Source organism: Typopeltis vanoorti, chromosome 20, assembly GCF_054136105.1.
Source record: "Typopeltis vanoorti isolate ZY-2024b chromosome 20, IOZ_Tvanoo_1.0, whole genome shotgun sequence".
NCBI classification, from domain to species: domain Eukaryota; kingdom Metazoa; phylum Arthropoda; class Arachnida; order Uropygi; family Thelyphonidae; genus Typopeltis; species Typopeltis vanoorti.
This window is the reverse complement of record NC_143568.1, coordinates 91,173,500-91,191,201: the sequence shown is the minus strand read 5'-3', so window position 1 is coordinate 91,191,201 and position 17,702 is coordinate 91,173,500. Positions and strand designations below refer to the sequence as shown.

The window sequence follows — 17,702 nt, the reverse complement described above, 5'->3', positions numbered from 1 at the left end:
TCAAAATTAATTGCTGAAACTGGTTATCCTCACAGTTGCCGAAAAATTAATAGTTCCAGCAATGAAAATGTTAACATCTGGAATATGTGATAAAAAACAGGAAAGCCAAGTAAATATGCTGAAGCTATCAAATAACAGTGAAGCAGAGAATCATGGAGATGGCAGATAAAAGAAACTGTTGTAGATCACTCAAAAGAGTGCAATTTTTTTTCCTTGCAAGTCGATGAAAGTAGACATATCGGACAATGCCAATTTAATGTTTTGTGAGATACGATTTTGACAATACAACTCGCACAGAATTTCTTTTTTGTAAACCTCTGACAAGAACAGCTGAAGAAAATTTTAATTTGATTGCAAATTACATCAACGAAAAGGGCATTGAATGGAAGAAATGTGTGGGACTGAGTAGCGATGGATTGCAAATACAACTAAGAGGATAATTGTAAAGTTGAGATGATCTTTGATAAAGGAAGTCGTTTTGCCTTTTTACAAATCCTTCATAAAGTCTGGTCTCCTGGTTTCAGTGGTGATTCTGGTACAGCAGAGAGAGAGAGAGAGTCTACGAAACAGAAGTCATATGTTTAAGACATAAAACCTTTGAAAAATTCATACAGTATTTCAAGAAATAGAATTTTTTAAATTTTATAGAGGGTGGGAAAAGACCACAAGAGCATCTTTGGGAGTTGAGAATGAATGCTGTAAATAAGGGGTGTGGGCTAGATGCATCATTCAGAGTGGTGTGTAGATGAAATGCCTTGCCATATGATGTGGTGTGTGTACAATTAGTGTAAATGAATGAACAAGTATAACAGCTGTTGCAGATAGTATATGGCCTCCCTTGATCAGTCCTTTCTCTGCAGCTCTCTTAATAATAATAATAACATCCTCAGTCAACGAAGTTCCAGTAATGATAATAATTTTGGCCGAGCTAATCAACGGCAAAAGCTATTCACCGTTATTCTGAATGCTTCTGGAATTAGAACATTGTTTGGAAAGAAGTCAGCAGACACTATAGTGTGAGAAGCAAACAACCATGGTGCCCACCTTATTAACATGTAGGATCTCCTTTTGCTGCAATGACTACAGTAATCCTGTGGGGAATATTTTCCACAAGCGTATGATAGCGATCAAGGGGAATTTTGGATGATTCTTCCAGTAGGCATCTAATAAGATTCTAGACTGTCGGGGCGGATGTGTCTTGACCTCACTGGATGCTCCAATTCATTCACAGAGGTTCTACAGGGTTGAGATCAGGGCTCTGTGAAGGCCAGTCAAGAGTGGTGATGTACATGTTCACAAACCATGCAATTGCAGCAGCAACCTTATGATATGGTGCAGCCTTGCTAAAAAGGACAATAGTCAGTTCCGTAGAAAAGCCAGAAAGCAGGAAGCATTGCATTGTCCAGAATGTTCAGATTCCTCTCAGAGTTGTGTTACTACAAACAAAGGTCCTAAGCCAAACCAGAAAAAGACAGGACCATACCATAACACCACCGCCTCTGCATTTCATTGATGGTTATGCACTTTGGTAAGAGACATTCACACGGCATCCACCACACTCACACCCGTATACCTGCTTGGTAGAGGGTGATTCAACGTGTTGACCGACAAATGCCGGTTTTTACAAATTTTTCTTCGTAGTACCCTCCCGTCACTTTTGGTGAGTCATCCACTGTAGGTAGCACTTGCAGTTTACAAATCTCAGTATACAGGGTGTTCGGGATAAATTTGACATATTTATAATTAATTATATTTTTCCGTAAGTTACATGTATTAACACACACTTCTCTTCATTTAAAAGTTTGGACCCTTCTTCATTCACATACAAGATGTCAGAAAGGATGGATAGCTGGAACCCACCTGAATCATGGAAGAGAATAACTTGTATCATGATGATTCGTGCCCGCCATCAAAATAAGGATATTACGACAGCTGCCCAATGCTCCCTGAATACAGTAAAAACAATCAGGCATGAACTAGAGACTTGCAATGGTGACTACGAGGATGTAGCAAGAAGAAAGATCCCTAGCAGACGATCTGATTGCGTTCATACAGCAGAATTCCTCGCAAATCTGCAGGAACAGGTGTTGAAGAACCCTGGCATTGGAATTCGGGCTTTGTTCGTGGAGTTGCTAACTGTAGTCAAGCCCTGGATAACAAGGGTAGGCAATGGTAGGCCGTATGTATGGCAGCAGGATTCAGCCCCTTGCCACACCTCTGGGAAAAGTCAAAAATGGTTGTCTGAAAATTTCTACGACTTCACCAGTCCAAATGTTTGGCCTCCAAACTCCCCAGACCTTAACCCCATGGATTATTTTGTATGGGGCGCAGTTGAAAAAGACACCAATCGCACTTCCAGTAATACAAAAGCCCAGTTAATGGATAAAATTAAAACAGTTTTTGCGGCCCTTCCCAGGGAGACTGTAGCATCAGCTTGTTCGAGGTTCCGAAGCAGAATTGAAGCTGTGATCGATGCTAATGGTGGTTATTTTGAGTAAATCTTGTTGATAGTATTGTAATTAACTCTGCCTGTAATGTTTTTTTGTCAATTCATTAAATTTAATAGATACAAAGAAGATTTTCTTTTTCCTTACGAAACTGTCAAATTTATCCCGAACACCCTGTATATCTTGCAGTTTACAAATCTCAGCACTTCCATCTCGGTATAATATCATTCAGTGGTGGCTCGTAAGAGTTTGCACTGGTGGGGGGGGGGTGCAATGCTACCAGTCCAAACTGCACGGAAATCATGCGTTACCCTCACTAGGTAGCAGTCTGGTGTGGTCTGCATTGAATGCAGCTCCAGCTCTGATTATACTAGCCAGTACTGATGCTAGCCCTAGCCCACACAGCACACTGGCCATTGCAAAATACAACTATTACTACAAAATGAATTATATAAAACACTATCGAGCGGTATTGTATTGTATTACAAACAAGAAAATAATGATTTTAGATAAATATATAAAAATTTAAGAACGGTGATAATAAAACAGGAACTTTCATTTTATACTGCAGGGGCTGCAGCCCTGATGGATGAGCCACCACTGATAGTTGATTTAGGAGGGCCTAATTCGCCAAACAGATAGGCCTGCAACATGCTTTCACAACGCCTCTTTGAACCTCCATTAATTCCCTTCTCATAGCCATTTGACCCATACACAGTTGCACTGACTTGGGTGCATCGAAGTTCTACAATTTATACTAGCTACAGACATGTGATTCGTTATATGGTACAATGCATTTTGCCCATGGGAATGTCCCTTGACTTCTTTTCAAGCAGTGTGTACATATACTGCAATATCCGTTCATTTCGGAACCTCCTTTACACCTTGATTTGATTGGTATGCTAAAGATCCAGAGAGCTAAAGATCAAGACCCAGGGAGCTACGTTCAGCATTATGTGATCCATCTCTTCTTTACTTTCCTCTATGTTGCCTAATCCTCTACTCATCTGTATCCCTAATGTAAGCATTCTAATTTTTGAACTCTCAATGAACAATAGTTTCTCAAGACTCCTGATTCCAAAACCTTTTGAATGCAAACCATTTTCTTTATATAAATCCACCCTCCCATCAAAAGCTTCTTTCTCTACATATCCACAAACTCTACACCATTCTTCCTGCACAGCATCATTCGCAACCACAGCCATTTGTTTTCCACCTCTATCATACCATAGCAACAATCCAACCTTTGCTTTCTCACTTTGCAAGCAAAACTTTCAGTCTCACATTACACACTTTTCTCCTGCTAGTTCATTCATACTAGTCAAAATAAACATCTTTGTTTATTCTTTGCATCCTTACACAGCATCATTAATATCCTTAATATTGGCTCCTGAGAAACAAGATTTCTTTTTTCATTCCTATCAATGAATCACTGTACTGTACTCTACAAAATTTGGTCTTTATTCTCCTCCTTTTGGTTTGTCATACTCTGCTTTTTCTCCCCGCTTTTTTTTTTGTCATATCATTTTGTAGGCATTTCTCAGACCACATCTCACGTTTTGTTATGTAGAGACAAATCCTTGTAACAGCTCTTTGCAATTATCATCTGGTTATTCTCATAAATTTATTCTTGCTAACAGTCTTACTGTATGCAACATCAACTTTGCTGCTAAAAACTGTATTTTCTTGAATTTCATTATTCATCACTGTTTTTCTCATTCCACTTGATCTCAAATACTTACGACACAACCACTCACCAGTTTCCTGTCTCACTGGAAATCTCCCACTCTATTGAAGTGCATACATTTCACACAAAGTCAGTGTACAAAATCTTGCACCTTGAAGTCACCAGCCATTGTTCTGTGCATTGGTCCCATGTCAAATCATACAGTATGCAGTAGAACAAAAACAAAACTTTAAAACCCACACAATCCTTAGTTAAAAATACTCTCATTAAAATAATAATCCAGAAAAAAATGAGTCAATTATTGAGAAGTATTTTTTTTAAAAAAAAAGCTAATCTTTCATCTCTAAAAATCATGCTTAGCACATTCTGCCTTCTACAGAATCTTTTTGAATTAGGAATTATTACCCTTCCTTTTCCTCTCTATATAAATTTGCTAATGCGTTTTATTTCCTATAGGGAGCAGGTAAGGCTGTATTAGTCCTATCTTACTTTTGAAGACTGAAGAGACAGTTCAATATCTAGCAGTAGCTTATCAGATACTGCCCAAGGCTATCACTAATTATAAAAAGCATCCAGAAAGAGGGTGAAACATCTAAATACATATAAATCTGCTAATGCCTTCTGTCCCTACAGGGAGTAGGCAAAACTGTTTATAGCTAACGTTTGGAGACTGAGGGGGAAAGTTCAATCTCCACTGGCTGCCAATCCGTGACTACCTAAGGCTATTTCTAATTATACAACGCTACAGCAAAGAGTTGAGACAAGTTTTGTCATCTCATAGTATCTAACCCTAACAGTATATTATTTATCCGAAATCAGATCGACCAACGAGGACCAGTGGAAAAAAGGCTTAGACACAGTTCCTCTGATCAGTGGCTAGAATTGAACTTGGGTCTTTCTTCAGGTGGCCAAGCACTATGGGTGCAAACACCAATTCCACTGAGCTACACAGGCTCTTTTTGTTTAGAAATTCTGACATTTATAAATTTCAGTTAGCAGCTCACCTATGAAAGCAGCTTACCTTGCATTCTTTCAAATTCCTTCTTACACATTTGGTTACGAAACATTTTCTATACCTTTGAAAGGACATGCAAATAGGCTTGTGAGGAATGAACTGATTGTGCAAATGTTGTTTATTCCCTTTATGGGAATAGTTCCTGTTAACTTTCCTTGTCATATTTAAATTTATTTTGAATTTTAAATAAGTAAATTTCTAATTGCTTTTATTTCTCAAAGTTTGCTTGTTCCTTGTAACAAGTTTTTGTAGACAGGCACCAAATCTCCATTCAGTGTATTCAGTGATAGGGAGGGAATGCTGTCTATAAATTAAGGCTTTCAATAGAAAGTGAAAAACAGACAAATGCTGCCATCTCTTCACAAAATAATAAAACTCATATTAGTTTGTAATAGTCTGACAGTTGATATTTTTGAGATGGGTTAAAACATTTCCTGGGAGAGAATCCTCACTTTTGCACTAGTTAAGGAATCAGCCAAAGAAATGCTTTTAAAAAGTTGTTCTCTAGTTTATTTATTTCTATATTACAGTATTTGAACTTGCTGTTTCACTCCATCATTGATAATGTAATGTTGAATTTTATGTGAATATGCACTGTTTCCAATAATTTCATACTGAATATGCATATAAACATAAGTGAATGATTTTATTTATTTAATCTCTAACATCTTTTATTCCTAAAGGTGGAACACATTTATTCCCTAATTGATTGAAATAGTGGTAGCTGTCTCAACCAATTAGATATAGATGATAGCAAGCTTACATTTGCAATGAATTGAGTCTTTCAGGGAAGTTTATGGCAGACAGGTGCAGTCATCTCTGGGCCTAAACTCTAATTTGTATACACCGCTTGGAAAGAAATCAACACCCATCCAGTAATGAGTTACATGTTTATAGCCGGTAGAAAATTGAAGAATATGATGCTCCAAAGTCAGTACAACTGTGTCCTAGTAAAATGGCTGCAAGAAGGGGACTGACAGAATATGCAATTAGATGCTATATTGCTGGCATATCTGATCAGCAAACTGTTGAAAAATTGGGCAATTTCAGGTCAACAATCAGTGATACCATACCATACCATACTGAAATGGAAGTGCAGGGGTCAACTGCAAGTGCTACCAATTGATGATCTGCCACACTCACTGAATGTGACCATAGGGTGCTACGAAGGATAATATGTAAAAAACTGTCATCAATCGGCTGACACATTGAATGAAGAGTTCCAGATATCGACTGGAACCTGAATCTGCACAAAATCATCCAGAACTGAGGCTCACAACACTGGTTCCATGGCAGTACAGCAATATGCAAGATCCACATTACCCAAACCAACATGCAGTGTCAATCTTCAGTGGTGCAAAGAGTGCATATAAGAAAAATAATGGCTTTCAAATAAAAAAAACTCAGTAAGGAATAAAACAGTGATTGATAATAAAGCATTAGAACAAGGAATACTATCAGATACCTAAGATGCAGTTTTTCATATGAAGATAAAAAAGATCACTGACATATTCTTCTCGATAATAAAACATAGTAGTATCAGACTATGTAATGTCTGTTTCAACTAGCTTTATTATATGGAAGCAAAACATGGACTATAAAAAAAGAAAAGTGAAAAATGAATTTTTTCAGAACAGCTGGATACATTAAGTGAGACCATAAAAGAAATAAAGAAATTCTAAATTAAAAGAACAGCAGCAAACTGCCAAAATATTATACTGATAGAAGATAAATGGAAAATAGAAGAATTGGAAGACCAATAAAGCAATGCAATGAGACTGGAATAGGTCACTTGGCCGAAAATCCATAATAAAACAAAGACAGTGCTTCCATCAATCATGCTATAGATATAAGGGTAATACACACCTCCATTACTTATCAAGATTCTCTAATTTTCAAATCCAGCAAGACATACATGACCAGTGAGGAATTTTTATTTATTTATTCATATGGGGGGGGGGGGTTCCCCCCATTCCTCCACTATCCCTTAGGACTGGTTGAGCCCTCCTACTGAGGGATTAAGTATGTATTTTATGATTGTAGATCTGTGTGTTCATGGGCCAGTTTGCCTGTTCTGAAGGATGAAAAACCTGAGTTTCTGAGTGAAAATACCTTCTACCTTTAGTCGAAAAGAGACCAGATAAAAGTTCCTCATATCATGGACAGGAATCGAACCCCAGGTCTTTCTGACCAAAGGGCTTTGTCTATACTGATTGGGATATGGAGGTTCTACCAATGAGGAATAACAAAGTTATACTGAAAGCTGCCTCAACAACATTCTGGGCACAACGGAAAATTTTCACTGTGATGCCCAGTCAATCTATAGTTTAGTCATTTTTATTCATTTATGACTGATACAAAGGCAGAAATGAGCATGACTTATATGCATTAAGTAAAATTAATCAAGCATTTATGAATAGATATAATCTATTACAGTAATATCCAGTTAATTTATTAATATACCCTTACAGTTAACAAATCAAACAAATCGGTACACAATAAATAACGGAAAAAACTCACGTAGAAAGATTATTTATTAGTATAATTTTCGCCTGTGTGTCACAGGCATCTTCAGTACATTAAGCTCAAAATTAAACACTAACTGACAATTCCAAAAAGCGCCACCTAAGTAGCTGGTGTAAGATAACTAAAAAGGTCAATAACTTTCCTAAAAAAAAAAAAAAAAAAAAAAAAAAAATTAATACAATAAAAAGTTAGGAAAGATTAGCTGATTTGTAAAGTACTATCTCCCATAAAGGGGATAGACGTAAGCCGTCGGATCTGTTTAAGTTAGGAGAATGAAGTAGAGTTTCACATGTTTCTTTATAAAGGCGTTCCATGAGAAACTGACTTTTGTGAAGAACTCTTGTCTTTCTCCAATGAACTCTGTGTCTAGTGAAGATGGCATGTTCAGAAAGTCCAGACTTTTCAGGTTTAAAGTATTCAATATAAGATTGGTGTTCTTCTAGCCGAATAGAGGCAGATCTTCCCGTTTGTCCGAAATAAGATAATCCACAAGAGCATGGAATCTGGTAGACACCTGGATGATTAAGATGTGGAAGCTTGTCCTTAGGAGAAGTGAGAAAGGTGGAGATTTTTCTAAACGGTCGAAAGGCAACAAAAATATTCAGTGGTTTTAAAACTTTTGCTATACGTTCACTGATGCCTTGTACATAAGGGATAGTAATGCGCGTTATTTCCTCTGTGTTTGAAGAGGAAGACATATTAAAACTACTCAAAGTTCTTTTAATGAAGCAATTCTTATAACCATTAGATAGAAAGGAAGAAGTTATGTATTGTAGTTCTTTCTTTCTCACTTCTCCTAAGGACAAGCTTCCACATCCTAATCATCCAGGTGTCTACCAGATTCCGTGCTCTTGTGGATTATCTTATTTCGGACAAACGGGAAGATCTGCCTCTATTCGGCTAGAAGAACACCAATCTTATATTGAATACTTTAAACCTGAAAAGTCTGGACTTTCTGAACATGCCATCTTCACTAGACACAGAGTTCATTGGAGAAAGACAAGAGTTCTTCACAAAAGTCAGTTTCTCATGGAACGCCTTTATAAAGAAACATGTGAAACTCTACTTCATTCTCCTAACTTAAACAGATCCGACGGCTTACGTCTATCCCCTTTATGGGAGATAGTACTTTACAAATCAGCTAATCTTTCCTAACTTTTTATTGTATTATTATTATTATTATTTTTTTTTTTATTTATTTATTTATTTATTTTTTTTTAGGAAAGTTATTGACCTTTTTAGTTATCTTACACCAGCTACTTAGGTGGCACTTTTTGGAATTGTCAGTTAGTGTTTAATTTTGAGCTTAATGTACTGAAGATGCCTGTGACACACAGGCGAAAATTATACTAATAAATAATCTTTCTACGTGAGTTTTTTCCGTTATTTATTGTGTACCGATATGTCTACTCACGGTTTACCTCTTTTAAAACTTAAATCAAACAAATATTCATAAATATGACAATGCAAAATTGAATGAATTAATTATCACTAAATGCTTTCAAAAGGAACTTACCCTTTGGCATCAATATGAGGGTAATTCACAGTTCTCTGCACTCACCATACTTTCAGGCAATGCATTCCAATCACCAACCACCCTTTATGCAAAAAATATACTCGTTACTTTCCTGCTTAAATCCTTCTTATACAGCTTCCAGGGATGGCCTCTTGTTAGCCCCCCCTCCCGTCTCCAGCCATTTTATGAAAAATCTCATCCATTTTAATCTGGTAATTGCCTCTTACCAACTTATATGTCTTGATCACGTTCTCCCCCCCCCCCCCCCAACTTCTCTGCATTTTCTTTCTCTCAATCTATCCTCATATTCCACATTCCAGACACCAGAAACTTAGTCAACAATTTCTGAACCCTCTCTATCAACTCACCATCATCCATTTGAAAACCAAGCAACATCTGTGCACAGTAAACCTGAAATCTTCAGATGGCATGTCCCCGTATGACAGATAGGCAAATGTCTCTTAGATAAGAGTGGTAGGAGAGAAATTAAATACCTCTCATGGACCAACATGAAACAGCAGCAGCATCTGATCCATTGTAGGCAGCTGCAAATAGCATCTGTTCCCATTGTTAGGACCACCTTTAGCTAAGAGAATCATTAAGTTTGGTCAGATAAGTGTTGATGTGCTGACTGTAAAAATGAAATGTGATTGAGCAAAATCAGGGTTGGAGCAACAAGTCTGCTATCAAAAGATATATACAATAACATTAAAATCAGCAAAAGACAGCTATTAGTAGGAACATGGAATATCCATACTTTATGGTATCCTGGAAACCTAGACTTGCTTTGCAAGGAGACAGAGCATACTGATGCGACATCTTTGGATTAGTGGAGATGCAACTAACATAGTTGGGAGAGATGAGAAGTAGAAGAATCATCTGGTCTGGCAATAGCATAAATTATGAGGTAGGAGTTGGATTTCTTCTCAGTAAAAAAGGAAGATGTTTGAAGTTTTTCCACTTGGTTATATTATAAATTAAAGATGACAAGAAATTATATTCTTGGCTTAATCCTTTATCCGAGTGTAAGCAAAGTCTGCGCCTGAACTATTTTCAGGACTGGTCAACTCGTATATAGAAGCTTTCATATGATATATATACAATAGGATTAAGATCAGATCTCTGTGTAGGCCAATCGAGTGTGGTGATGTTTATGTTCACAAACCACACAATTGCAGCACCCTTATGACACAGTGCATTGTTTTGCTGAAAGAGACAATGGGCAGTTCCATAGAAAAGCCACAAAGTTGGAGGGATTGCATTTTTCAGAATGTTCAGACACCTCTGAGTTCAATGTTTACACAATACAAACAGATGTTTGAGACCTAACTAGGAAAAACGGGACCATACCATCATACTGCTACCTCCGAATTTCACAGTTAGGGTTATGCACTCTGGTAAGAGATGTTCGCCAGGCATTCACCACAGCCACACCCATCCATCTGCTTGGTAGAGGGTGTACTGTGATTCCTCACTTCATAACACAGCTTTTCAAGTTTTCATGTCCAACTACACACGTTCATTGCACCATCGAAGATAACACTGCATGTTGGTTTGGATAATGTGGTTGTTTGCATATTGCAGTCATACCATGGAAATCCATGTTGTGAGCTTTGGTTCTGAATGCGTTTGTGCAGATTCATGTTCCAGTCAATGCCCAGAATTCCAGATTCAATGTGTTGGCCAATGAATGAATGGCAGTTTTCACATATTATCCTTCATAGCATCCTATGTCGTCCATCACAGGTAGCACTTGCAATTGACTTCCTGTGCATCCATCTAGTATAGTATCACTGAATGTTGATTTGAGATGGTCCAATTTGTCAATAATTTGCTGAACAGATAAGCCTGCAACATGGCATTCTATTACAGTGCCTCTTTCAAACTTTATCAGTTACCTTCTCACAACCATTTTACCCAGAAACAATTGCACTGACTTAGGAGCATTATATTCCTCCAATTTATAGTGGTTACAAACATGTGACTTATTACATGGCACGACGCCCCCTGCCTATAGGGGTGTCCGTTGGCTTGTTTCCAGGCAGTGTATATATGCACACACAGTATAATTTTAAACTATTTTAAGTGGTCTGTTTTCAATATATATTTTTTGTTGTTGTTGTTGTTGTTGAACTGCTCATGTTGTGCAAGAAAGAAGTTTATAAAAAAATCATGACAGCTTTTTAAAACTTTATGAACAAAAAAAAATTTATTAGAGAAAATTATTTAGGTTGGTAAAACAACTGCCTTCCATATACAAAGAAGGTTATGGTTTGTACAAGCAATAATATAGTTGGCGTTTGAAGAGATAGCAACAGAATTCACAATAACCTGCAAAATACAAATACTGTTAAAACAAGGAATACTTAAATTACACACACACACACACAATATATATATATATCATTAATGTAACTGTTGTTGATTATAATTGTGTTATCATCTCCTTAAACCAATGATTTCCAACAAATAGACAACACAAAATACAGTGAACTCTGTGTGAATTCAAATAGCTTGGGAAGCATCATCTGCATAATAGAGCTATCCCTTCAACCAAGAATGATGCTTTTCTACAATACATGAGCATAAGCTAAAGTGACACCATTGTGTGTTAAATATGTGAATTTTAATCCAAAAAATGTTAATTCATAAATTACTGGCAGAAAAAAAAAGGCACTTCAACACTTACTATTGTTTGTAATATGAAATATTACTTTCTTAAAATTAATACAGAACACCTATAGCATCAAACAAATATGTACATAAAAAGGATACTGAGGTGCAAAGAACATATCATGTCCATCTTTTGTAATTGGCAGTGATAGTCAAATAAATCAAAGAAATGGGTAGTTTTTCCCACACCATGCACAAAAGTTACTGCTGACAACTCTCAGTATTTGCCAACTTAATTTATCTTCACCAATTAAGTGCCATTTGTAGTGGTGGATTAAGGATAGTTGGGGCCCCCTAGGCAAATTATATTTGGGGCCCTTCTCAAAAAATAATAATAATAAAAAAATAAAAGTTAGGTGGCAAATAAATGAAATTTTGTACTTTTGAAGTTTTTGAACTTCTGGATTTTTCTGCCTGTTAAAGGGTTAAAGGATGATAAATAAAACTTTTTATTTTTATTTTTTTATCAGTTTTATTTACAATTTTACAAAGTTTTTTTTTACTTGCACTACACTCAAATAATGAAAACATGAAAAGTCACACTAAAAAGTTATTTTTGAAACAAACACCTCACTCTTACACAATTCAATAACAAATGAAGTTAACGAGCAACACCAGGCAAAACTTCCTATCTCGGCAATGCAATCAGTTTCGTGACCTCGAAGCTGTCAACAGCGGCATGCGCTGACATTGGTAATGCGGTTTAATTTAAAGCGTAGATAGCGCACGCTGTTCAAAATACGAAGCTTGTCAACTAGCGCTGAAATTGGTATTGCATTAATTACATAATTTAAATGTAATTAATGTAATTACATAATTACATTATTTAAAGCATAGATAGTGCACGCTGTTCAAAATACGTATTAAAACTTAATAATTTTGATGATGTTTACTGAAAACATTAATCTATTTTAAAACACTATAGGAAAATGTCTTTGCCCCCCCCCCCCCCCCCAAAAAAGCTTGAGGCCCCTAGGCACGTGCCTCATTGCCTTAATGGATAATCTGCCACTGGTCATTTGTTTAGATGAAAAAAGTTTATAAATGAATAAATATATTTCTCAACATGCCATTGATAATGCCATTCACAAATCTTCTATCTAGCTAATATGGCTTAGACACATTAGACTGCTTCCTCCTCTACCCTCAACAGCCAGCACCCCAGAATCCAGTTTACTACAGAAAAAGAAAATAATAACAGCCTGCTTTTCTAGATATTCTAATTACTGATCTTACCAATGGCATTCTTTCTTTCTTTTTCCTACAGAAAACCTACTCCAGGTCGACATATGCATAAATTTTCCAATCATTCCCGCTCTCAGCAATATAGCGTTATGAAAACCCTTGTCAACAGATCCTCCAACCTCAGTTCCGCCCAGGCTTCTCTTTCAACTAAACTCCTCTTTATTTACTAGACCTTCTTGTCCAATGGTTAGAGTGTCAAAAAGATTAACAAACTGATTGACCCTTCAATATTCTCACATTTCTCTCAACATACAGACTACAGTAAATGCTATTACTATTTTGTATATCCAAGGCACCTCAGAAAAACAAAGCCAGAACTCTAAAGAAATATAAACTTTGCACTGCTTTCAAATCTTATCTGAAGTTAGCTGCACTTATCTGCTCTTCTAAGGATCCACTCTCTCCCCTTTCTGTTCCAGGTGTTTATAAAGTCCCTTGTTCTTGCAAATTATCTTATTATGGTCATACTAGGAGATCTGCCAACATCCACCTAAAAGAACACAAGAAATGCATTTGTTGCCATAACTATGATCAGCAGGATCTAGCTGACCATGCCTTGGGAGCCTTGCATAGAATCAAATAGAAAAAAAAAACTATTATGCTTCAATGCAATATAAACTTCAATGACTTTTCTTAGAATCAGCAGCAGATTTGAAAAACCAACCTAATCTTAATAAATATAGTTGTGTTAAACTTTCCAACATTTGGAAATGACTTCAATGACTTCAATGACTTTTCTTAGAATCAGCAGCAGATTTGAAAAACCAACCTAATCTTAATAAATATAGTTGTGTTAAACTTTCCAACATTTGGGAAACTTTAATTCTTAGGCCTGTATCCTGCTAAAGAGCCAACAACACCCATCAAGGGTACCCCTCATAGGACTTGAGGATTTTAGTCTAACTTTTTCAACTTATTGTTTTGAGTGTTTATGTGTATGCTTTTACAATTTTAAGATTGCATCCCTGATGATGTCTCTGTGATAGGGATGAAATATATGATCCATTAAACTTATGTTTAATTGTTTCTCTGTTCTCTATTCATTTAATTAAGACTAATAATGAGTTTAAACCAACACCCAATCCTAAATTCTCAACAAATATGTGATTAATTTGGGTCTAACAAATAACTTTCATGAGTATTCGGAATAAAATTCTTTGCAAAAAAAAAAAAATGCATCTTTAGTTAAGTGTAATTAGACAGATTAACCTAAAATAAAATAAAATAATATAAAAAAATTCTGAAATTACTTTTTCCAGACAAATACAATATTGATACTGTACCAGTATTGTTTTGATGACCATTTTTGTTAATGATAAAAAATCATAATGTATACAGTATATTTTTAATATTTCTAGTTTTTTTATCTTACAATTATTGTTAATGGCAATACAAAATAAGAGAAACTTCCATACTGATTACAGTATGGAAGTTTCTCTAAGAGTTAAAGCATTACAACCACAAGTTGTGCCTGTGAGCTTATTTATGATGTTCCTGACAGATATCTTTAACTTATTTTTTTTCCATATGTTGTCAGTATGTAAGGCTACAATCAAGTGTGACACCAAAGTAGCAAGGGTTGCTTTAATGAATTAGAGTCCTGCTGCAGAAGTTTATTTTTGGTTTTCTATGAGCCTTGTGGTTATTTAGGTTGAAAGCTGAAACAACAATTCTGCTGGGGTTAGGGGACAGTCCTCAGGTTTCAAAGCAGTTTTGCAGTGACCTCAGATTTTTGCTCAGTGTTTTCTTAAGGCCTTGGAAGGTACTGGTTTGTGTGGTGATTGCTATGTCATCAGCACATATAAATTTAGACTGGCTGCTGGAGGGATGTCACTTGTGTACAGGTTGAACAGATCCTTGTGGTAGTCCATCCTGTAGGATAAATGTTCTGCTTTTTTGTGAATTAAGGTCAAATTTCATTTTCTTATTGAAGAGCATTTATTCTAAATAGGTTTAGTTTTTGACAGTTTGTGATTTTGGCTGTTTTATACAGTAAGCCGTTCTTCCATATGGTGTCATAAGCTATGCTAGGTCTATGAGGGCAGTACCTATTTTTAAACCCTTTTGGTATTCAGATTCTATATGGGATGTGAGGGTTGGTCACAGCAGCTTCAGACAGGTCTAAACCTATCTGTTCAATGCAAAAGATGGCTTCTATTTTTGGAGAAATCCTAGAAAGGATAATCCTTTCAAAAAGTTTGTAAGGAATAATGCTATGGGGCAGTAGTTGTTAGGATCATCAGTTGACTTGTTGGATTTTGGCAATATTATCTTTGATTCATGACAAAGTTTCGGGAGTCATTCATTATTTATTATCGAGGAGCAGAAATTAGATAACCAAGTTTCTGCTTTAAAAACAAGATAAGAAAATCTGGAAGGATGTCCTCAATGCCAGGGATTTTACCTCTTTTAGTTTGAGGCTGCATCAATTTCATCTACAGTTATTGGACTGAAGTTTGCTGTAGATGTAGGATATGATATGGTGAGAAAACATTTTTTGGATTTAGCTTTTTGTGCTAAGATTTTTGCAATACAGTTTAGATTTACTTTTTCTTTAGTTCTGATCGGAGTGCTGGTGCCTCCTAGTCGATGAACCAGACTTTACAACTTGATTTGGTAAAGTTGAGATTGTTCATTTCTTCATGTCAGTAAGCCCTTCTCTAATCATCCAAGAGGGTAGATGAGTCTCAGTAGATCACAGTATGGTGGCAGCTCTTCTAAGCATGACACCCAGACCAGTACATAGGTTGTGTGCAGACAATTGGTGCCCACTTGTCACACCTGACTGGGGCAGTGTAGGAAACAGTGGCCTTATTACCAGAGCAATTGCCCCATAACAGTACAAAAGCAACTCTGGCTAGTGATGTCTTTTAATGCACGAGGCAAGAACAGCATTGTTGCAGTGGCTAGACAGGATTATTTCTTAGAGGTGTTCAGTCATCATCCCACATTTAGAACCTAAAGGCATTCAGTTCTCAATGCATGTAAAGGTCATGCATCTAGCCCAATATAGCCTGTTATAAAACTTGAGCAATATGTGTAGTACTAGAGTTTGACACTGCTAATGGAAGGTCAGGGCTGCTGCGGATTCAGCCAGTCGAACACTCACCTTTTTCTGATAACTATTTTGCCAAGCACTTGATCATTGATCCTTTCCTAACCTACCTTATACTAACTTATATCTAACACTATGCTCACAGACTAGCCCTATCAGGACCATATTTGGCAGAATCTATTAATTGTGGTGGGCTGTGCTATCGAGTCCACCATTGTTAGAGTCAGAAGGTAAATCCTACGATTGTGTGCATAGAGGCATAGTGAGAGCATTTATGGGCACTCTTCTCCCAGCTATAACAATGTCATTGTTGGTGGTCTTAGTTGCCTGTGATGGGTGACCAACTCTACATTTCTAGAAGGAGCTACTCGGGAATTCCTCATGGGATCCTCAATAGGGGGAAACATGCTGGACTTACCCTTCAGACAGGAATTTTCAACATGGGCTTTTTTCAAACAGCAGAACCAAAGCTCCATCCAACGTCTATCATCATCCACCTCAATAAGTCATGTTTACTCCTGTCTTTCACCCACATTCTTGATTCATATTCTTTCATTTAAACATTCATAACAATTATGCAGATGATGTTACACTTCTAAATAAATCTGCTACAAGTCTTCAAGATTCCCTGACAAAATTGAATAACTGTTGTAGTAGATGTAGTATGAACGTTAGCATTAAAAAGACAAAGACAATGAAAATAGGCAGAAACATTGAAAATATCAACTGCATTATGAATGGAGAACCTATAGAACAAGTAAAACATTTCAGCTACTTAGGCATGATTTTTAGTGAAGATAATAAATTAAATATGGAAACAGACAACAGAATCAACAAAGCTGGTATGGTAAGCAGTGAACTGAATAAATTTATATGGAATAAGAGAGAAATTAGCCAAAACACTAAATTAGCTGTATATAAGACAGCATTCAAGCCAATTTTAACTTATGGATTTGAGAGCTGGTCAGAAATAAAACACTTAACCAAAGACTGGAAACCGTAGCTATGAGAGTCCTGAGAAAGATTAGGGGCATGAACAGATGGCAACAATGGCATCTGTTCATATTAAAAATGAGGATATTAGGAAAGAACTTGCCACTGTCAGCATCCAGGAATGTGTTAGCAGAGCTAATCTCAGGTGGTATGGTCACTTAAACAGAATGGGAGAAGAAAGATCATCAAAATAAGTGTTCTCTGCCAGGTTGGCAGGAAAAAGACCCAGAAGAAGACCAAGATATAGGTGGATTGATACAGTAAAAAGTGCTATAGAGGATAGAAATGTAAGATCTGATAATGTTGGAGTCTTGACAGGTAACAGACTGATTTGGAGGAAAATTGTAGATAGGAAGTTAGTAATGATGTAAATTTTTCATGCAGTACCATTATATCCTATACACCCTTGGGGGTATATATCAGGAATTTGATGATGATGATAACAATGGGCAGGGATCACATGGTGGCAACACCTCTCAATAGCCATTACAATACTTTGTTATAATTAGACAGTCGAATTCTCCTGATCCATGCCAGTTCTGAGT

General features: G+C 36.5%; 1 protein-coding gene across 2 annotated transcripts in view; it reads right to left on the bottom strand.

The window, feature by feature from the left end:
- Positions 1 to 11,262: 11,262 nt before the first annotated feature.
- Positions 11,263 to 17,702, bottom strand: part of LOC150095642 (leucine-rich repeat and WD repeat-containing protein 1-like) — a 154,362-nt gene continuing 147,922 nt past the window's right edge. For both annotated transcript variants that reach the window (XM_090410281.1, XM_090410282.1), the window contains one exon: positions 11,263 to 11,522. In XM_090410281.1, coding sequence (XP_090266407.1) covers positions 11,418 to 11,522 — 105 coding nt within the window. In that variant the 3' untranslated portion in view covers positions 11,263 to 11,417. The remainder of the gene's footprint in view (positions 11,523 to 17,702) is intronic.